General features: G+C 42.9%; 2 protein-coding genes across 2 annotated transcripts; both read left to right on the top strand.

Moving 5' to 3' along the window:
- The first annotated feature begins 969 nt into the window (after nucleotides 1–969).
- Nucleotides 970–5113, top strand: LOC109982486 (protein Fer3). Its single transcript, XM_065948516.1, has one exon. The coding sequence runs from the start codon at nucleotides 2925–2927 to the stop codon at nucleotides 3387–3389; it is 465 nt and encodes a 154-aa protein (XP_065804588.1). The 5' UTR covers nucleotides 970–2924; the 3' UTR covers nucleotides 3390–5113.
- A 267-nt stretch (nucleotides 5114–5380) lies between these two features.
- twist1a (twist family bHLH transcription factor 1a) lies at nucleotides 5381–6847 on the top strand. The gene is made up of 2 exons (XM_020631722.3): nucleotides 5381–6088; nucleotides 6362–6847. The coding sequence occupies exon 1, from the start codon at nucleotides 5520–5522 to the stop codon at nucleotides 6060–6062; it is 543 nt and encodes a 180-aa protein (XP_020487378.1). The 5' UTR covers nucleotides 5381–5519; the 3' UTR covers nucleotides 6063–6088; nucleotides 6362–6847.
- The last annotated feature ends 684 nt before the right edge of the window (nucleotides 6848–7531 follow it).

Below are 7531 nucleotides of genomic sequence, written 5' to 3'. Positions count from 1 at the left end.
TGTTTACCTCCATAAACATTCAGTCACACCACAAACTGTCATTAATTTCACTCTGTATACCCACTAATAACGGAGCAGAGCAGGAAACAGGCCATTATGAGTGTGTGTGTGTGTGTGTGTGTGTGTGTGTGTGTGTGTGTGTGTGTGTGTGTGTGTGTGTGTGTGTGTGTGTGTGTGTGTGTGTGTGTGTGTGTGTGTGTTTCCACTCTGACAAAACTGGGATAAACCCCTGTAGGTGTGTGTGTTTCTGTGTGTTTGTGTGACTCTTTTGGGGTTTTACTCCTTATTTAAGACCAATATTTACCCAGCAGCCCCAGGGTGAGATTACCTCATATTCTCCCACCCAGCTGTGCTTTCTCAGTGTTACCAGGACAACCGACGGAATGTCTCATCATGTTTATCTGCCCGCCAGGAAAACAGAGCGAGAGGAAGAGGAGGCAGCGAAGGGAGATGGAGAAGATACACTTAGGTTGGAATTGAAGTGTGCATACAGACACTTGTGCACTCAAACTCTCGTTCTTTAGTAATTGTATTGATCACACAGGATTGCATAAGCCACGGCAAAAAGCAAAAAACTAACTATTAACACTGGCCTTAGCTCTGTCAACATGCGGCCAAAAGTTAATCCAAACAGTTCATTATAAAACATTATGTGGAACAGCCCTTTAAAGCACTTCTTCTTGTCCATTTTCATTGAGTAGACAAATTAAATCTCCCTTTGTTTACTTTTGATTCAAGATGATTAACTTTTCATAGTGATTCTTTAGTTTACCGGCCTCTATTCTGCAATTTAAAGAATAATATAAATACTTAATCAAAGATTAAAAACGCACTAAAAAATAGCTGCAAACAAATGTGTCTGCGTTTTCATACATTTGGGTGGACTACGCAATGAAGTGACTATGGGTGCAAAGAGTAAATAAAAACTTAAAACACAGTTGATTTAATAATGAACTGGAAAAATGCTTACATTGTATTAAGAATTTGTTAAGCCAGAATGATGAGTATTAAAGCAGTTCACATCTTACATATGGCACCCTTTAAAACTAGTTATCTGTTTTAATTTTAGCCATTAAAGCTCCTGTGAGGGATTTGTGTTTTTGTTGATTTTGGCGCCCTCTGTGGTCAAAGTGGTACTTTTAATCCTTCTGTCGATGTTGTCACGAATATGCGTAATTAGTATTTTCTGCTGAAAAAATCTCATCCTGCTGTCTTTGACTTTAACATTTCACTTTCTGTGAACGTTTGCCATTCAAAAAAAGACTGTTTTAGCATCGTGCTGTTGATCTACCCGGTGGCAGCGCGTTTACAGGTAAAAAGAAAACAATTCAGAAATATAAAACTTCTCCCCAATGCTCTCTTCTGCTTTTGTGGATCAGTAATAATTTGATTTGTTTCATAACTAAAAACACCTCACAAAAACTTTAATAAACACTTTCAGCGTCTTTTGTACACTTTTGTACGTCGAGAACTATGTATTCAGGTTTCAAACTCTAAATGCTCAGTACTTGGGGTTAAGATACTATAATTAAATTTGATATTAATCTCATTAAAGCAGGTAAGCTTCATTAAATGGAACCAAAGCAGAAACCAGAAGACCATTTAAACAAACAGACAGTGCACATTCAATGTGTCTCTGCATGAATTCATTGAAACTTCTGCTGAAACTTCTTCAAAGCTCCTGGAGCAACTTAGCAAATGAGAATGTATACTATTTCAACACCATTGATATTATCATTTGGCCCCGTTCTAATAACTTGCAAGTTTTAATTGTCATGCCCCTGAAACAATTTGTCATTACTTGCGGGCTTTTAAAACCATCAGCAGAAAACAAGCAGAATTCTGTGTATTCTATTACAGTTACACCATGATAGTTGAGTTGCCCTTGAGTTAGTTTATTTTACTACAAGAAACTGAAACTATTTATTATCGCCTATAATGACAGCAGTTTCTCTCTGTGGAGTATTTTTTTTTTTAAATGCAAACCTTTTTTGCTCCGTATCCACATATAAGGATAACAAATATTTGTGTTCTAAGTGAAACTGCCAGGATAAAGCAAATGCTAAATCTTAGAAATTTACAACAACAATGAAATTCTCTTTGGCGAGTCAACTGTGGCTCAAAACATTTTAACAATTTCTCTCTCTTACTACTGAGAGGTCATCGTCATCATCATTGACAATTAAACACAAAATGTGATGTTATAAAGCAGATTTGTGGATGTCCTGTCTCTGCAGAGTCAAGAAGTGCAGCAGTGATAGTAGTGTCTCTCCCAGCAACCCCTGCGCTGAGGACTTAGTCGTGCCATGGGAACGGACAGTTATTTGCTTACATTTGCAACAGAAAAGCGTGTGGTGTGTAGCGACTGTTATGGAATGTTCTATTTGGTCTTCCCCTGGCCTGTTTAAGTGATAAAAGTGTCATTATTTAGCCTCTGAAGCAGAAGGGACAGCGCAAACATGACTGCGTGACCCTCCGTCAAGAGGCTCTGTTCTTCAGAAGCTCATTAAGGGCCTCCAGGAGGAGTGCGCTTCAATCGACGGGGCCCTCCAGTTTCTTTCGGCCTTCTAGCCTCTCTGCTCGGATTAAACCCACGCAAAGCAGAGTCAGAAATGCACTCGTTGTGGAGCCGGAGTCGAGTGGACATCACTTAAAAGATTTCGCGCTGTGAGGAGGCATATTAAAACAGCAGGATAGGCCCTTGGACTTGAGCCAAATAGGATCTCACCCTGTAGAGCGCAGACCGGATTCGGAAAAGTTTGGGATTTACTTGTTGAGATGCTTTCCTTGTTCAGTCTCTGAAAGATTTCTGCCTTTTCTGTCAGTTTTGATTTTGCTCCTGTTGGAATAGGATACTAATACAAGTGACATTTTCTCCATAACGCTACTTTTTGGGCATGCATGTGGGGATGCAATGCCGCTAAATGGACTCTACGATAGCTCACTTTGCCGATGACTTGAATTTGATGGATTTTCCGCAGAAATACAATATGGGACCAAAACAGCAGGTGGATGATGACCTATCTAGTCCTAGCAAACAGGCGCACCTGGACGCCTCACCCTGGGGCCGGGACATGGACACCGGCGTGCAAACCACTGAGCATCTTGTGGTGAACTCCCCGAGGTACTACAGCCTCGGGGCGCACGGGCATCTCAGCAAGTCCAAGCGGAGGAGGCTTATCACCGTGGTGCAGCGGCAAGCGGCCAACGTGCGGGAAAGGAAGAGGATGTTCAGCCTGAATGAGGCGTTTGATGAGCTGAGGACAAAAGTTCCCACGTTCGCCTACGAAAAGAGACTGTCTCGGATCGACACGCTCCGTCTGGCTATCATCTACATCTCATTCATGACGGACCTGCTGGAGCAAAACATCCAAAATAATCCAATGTGAATTTTATTCCATTGAGATTGGAACAGTTAGAGTTGGACAGTGATGTACGTGAAGACAATGGCACTGGACGGATAAACTAATTAACTTTCTTTATTCCAAACTGGGAAATCTTAGAACTAGACATGGGGCTTTGCAGAAATACATATATTAAACTATTAAAATCGTATTTTACATTTCAATCCCCCGTTCCTTAAATGTATAGCACGGACTGCATTGTATTAATAATAAAATTCCCTATATAGGACCCCCCCCCCCCACCTCCCCCCATACCAATTGATGCTTTAAAACAAATTAATAGTATATTTAACTGTTTTTAAAATCCCAATTGCATCCAAATTGTAAGCAAAATGACATTAATGTAAAGAAATATACTTAGGTCAAAGCACACATAGGCCACATATCATGCAGTAGATCGACAAACACAGTTTTTCATTAACACCTTTTTTTTAATTATCTGTTTTAAAAGGTTGCGTCTGTTAATAACCTACCTTTCAATAAAAGTTAACGAACAGCAGCATTTTCTGAAGTGGTTGACGCAAGGCCGGATGACCAGGTGTGTTCTTTCAGTACCCTGGAGAGCGACACAGCCGCGTGCCTTACCTGGCCTCGTGCAGACCGGGCAGGTGTGGGTGAGAAGAACAAGGGAAGCTTTTCCTCGAAGGGAAAAGAACAACAACTAAATAGATGTATTTTACCCATTTAAAGCCTTATCAACGTATCACAGTCACATTCAAATGCATAAAGAATCAGCGTATTTAAATCGTAAATTCCAGGCTCACTGCATGACACTATGTTATCTTTGGCACTGAGGTGTGAATCTATTGATTAAGTCAAGGGTTAATTGAGTGTCAGATCCTGGTTGTAAGACAGAGATATAAAAATATATTTTTTAAAAAGATGCTTGTCGCTGTTCCTCTCATAAAACCGGACCAGACAGAGCCTGCTGTGGCCATCCTCGCGTGTCATCCTCCCCATCAAAGGTGAGGCCTCCCCGAGGACACATTCACACCACAGATCACCTCCAAAAGATGCCAGATCTAGTTTCAGCCACATGTAGAGGTTTCTCTGCTGGATTTTGATATTATACGGTGGAAGGACCCAAATGCTGGGTGGTCATGTGTGCGTGTTAGATACTCTCTCTCTCTTTTCCCCTGTCCATCTTTATCACATTCACTGTTTACATTTCTCTCCAGCCGTCCCCCGCCTTTAGCGACCCCGCTGTGAGGACGGATCCGCCCTGAGAGCTCCCTGGAACGGGCCGTCTTTTAAACCTGAGCCGCGGTGTCGAGATCCCTGCGGGAGTCAGACCTCATTTAAGCGCATACCTCAACGCGGGGCCGCTGACGGGAAAATAAACACCTTGGTCTGCTTACGAGCAGGGGCCTCCTGCTGTGACAACCTCCTGTGTTTCAGTAGGTCTGATATTTTTCACCGCCACCGCTGCTCCCTTCTCAGGCAGTGTCTAGACCTGTGCAGAGAGACTTTTAGGCCAACAGATACAGGCTGAGTTATTTCTGTTAGTAATGTTTTTCATTTGTTTGCAATAAGGCGAAAAAGAAGGTCGATGTTATGTAGGCTACAAGAAGCAACTTTATAAGGTATTTGGAAAATTAGGCTACATATTTTGAGTTTTGTTACATTGCACTTTAAACCGAGACAAAAACTTCTAAATTGGTCAAAACATGCTTTTGGGTTAATAAATGGAACATCATTTGAACATCATTTGAATACAAATTCGTCCCCCTTTGTGTTGTGCCAAAATCCATACCCTTATTTAAGAAACACAACGCCCCTGCCACACCTCCTCTCATATTCCCGTGTAAAGGAGCCTGCATGTCTTAACCACCAATCCTATAATAACTTCAACTCTCCGTCTCCTTCTGCAGTATAATGTTACACCCCTCCTCACCCAATCACAGCGCTCCCCAAAATCCTCCTGCGCGCTCCCCATTATAAGAGCCCTGGCCCTCCTAGTCTGGCAGACACCTCTCCATCTCTGTGGAGAGACACCTCTGTCCAGGCCAGGGTTTCTATTACCTGCCGTGTTTGTTGACGCTGTAACCAGTTCAGTGGATAAAGTTCAGAAGTTGTAAGAACCCTAGAGATTACAGAAAAGTTTTGAAAGACACGATGCGGGAAGAGGATCCTTTTCAAATGGACAGTGCAGGGAACAGTGAGGAAGAGACAGACTGTCAGCTGCCGAGGAGAGGCGCAAGGAAGCGGAGGGCGACACGGAGGAGTCCGGACGAGGAGGACGACACGGAGAGTCCGAGTCCAGGAAAGAAGAAATGCAGAAAGAGCTGCGAGGCAGGAGACGGCAGCGCGGGCAGCGGCGGCAGTGAAGGCAGCAGCAGCCCCATTCCCTCCTTCGATGACCTGCACACACAACGCGTGATGGCCAACATCCGCGAGCGGCAACGGACGCAGTCGCTCAACGAGGCTTTCACGTCGTTACGTAAGATCATTCCCACTCTGCCGTCCGACAAGCTCAGCAAGATCCAGACGCTGAAGCTCGCGTCCCGGTATATCGACTTTTTGTGCCAAGTTCTGCAGAGCGACGAGCTGGACGCGCGAGGGACCAGCTGCAGCTACGTGGCGCACGAGCGGCTGAGCTATGCGTTTTCCGTCTGGAGGATGGGGGGCGCGTGGTCCTTGTCTACTACGACCCACTAGCAGGCTGCTGTGGATGGAACAGCACGGTAGGCTTTTCACTCTTCATCCTGTAGGGAGGCAAGCTCTGCCAAAAATAATCCATGCTCAGTATTACACACTGCAACCTAGAAGTCAAATGAAAGCCATAGAGCTACAATTCTTCAGATTATTTTTTATTTTTCTCATAGTATTTCACTCTACGACTATTTTTTGAAAGAGCTGGTAGATAACAAAACAATTGCACACATTTGACACGCCTTGATCCCTACTATAATTCCATGTCCATGTATTGATTTTTATTGTTTTTTTTTCTTTTACAGATAATTCTGACCAAACAACCAGTGGATCCGGCCGATCCTTCAGACTGAAACAGGACAATCCCAGATGAAGTTGTGCTGCTGTGTTTTAGGCCTGGGAGGAGAGCAGGCTTTTCTTACATTTCCCTCTGCATGGACTGAAATGTTTGCTAAGGAGCACTTAGGACAGAGAGGACCAATATGAAGGAAGAAAGACCACTGCGACTATGAATGTTGTAAAAACAAAGATGAGCTCTGAGGAACTGCTCTGTTTTGGAAACACAAGAGAATCACCTCCTTCCACATTCCCTGTGACAATGTCTCACAGCAAATGAAATATTTTCTATTTATTTTTCTACACAGGCTCTAAATTCCATTTCCCTTCCCTTTCCAATAAAGCGTATTTATTTTGGAATATCTCGGAATGCTGAATAGATCTGCAGTCTGCACATTTTGAGTGTTGTAAATATTTGGTAATATTTTGAATTAAAAATGAAAGTATCATTCTAACCTTGTAGTTGTCTGCATATTCTTTATATACTTCAAATTAGGCTCCAACAGAAAGAATAACACGTAAAATACCCACAATGTCTTTGAACACACTCATTTCCCATAGTGTCAGTACTTTGGGCTCACTCTGGAAAGTTTATTTTCATTGGTTGTTGCTGAATCCCCAGTTAACTAAACCACAGACGGATGGGGGGGGGCAAACGAAAACATCTCATACCCGAGGCTTATTTTGTAGTGATTTCTTGAGCTGGGGGATCTGAGATAGCCATAATTAGCTGGTGGTCTGTTTTAAAGCGGTGAATGTGGAGCAGTGGGAGGCATGCACGATATTCCCAGATGTCCTGTGAAGCCACAGGTCAGCATGGGGGTCTCCTGCAGGTGCTACAGCAGCTACACCCAGGAGCTTTGACAGATAAGATAGAGTGGATAAAGGTCATAATGCAAACTGGAGAGCCTATGACAACAGTCTTCAATTCTGAGAAAAAACGAGTAGATAATCATGAAAGAACAATTACACCATTATTTGAAGAATTCAGGTTTGTGTAGATGGAAATTCTCTCCATCTAAGATGCCCATTAAGGTATCTAAGTATCTCCCTGCATAATAGAGTATTCTTGAGCAAAATCAAAACACTTTAAAGCATCCATCTGTTCAGAATACCTGTAGAAATGAAATGGCAAGCAA

Source organism: Labrus bergylta, chromosome 19 (genome assembly GCF_963930695.1).
Source record: "Labrus bergylta chromosome 19, fLabBer1.1, whole genome shotgun sequence".
Taxonomy (NCBI): Eukaryota; Metazoa; Chordata; class Actinopteri; order Labriformes; family Labridae; genus Labrus; species Labrus bergylta.
The sequence above is the reverse complement of the archived record's forward strand: the minus strand, read 5'-3'. Positions and strand labels throughout refer to the sequence as shown.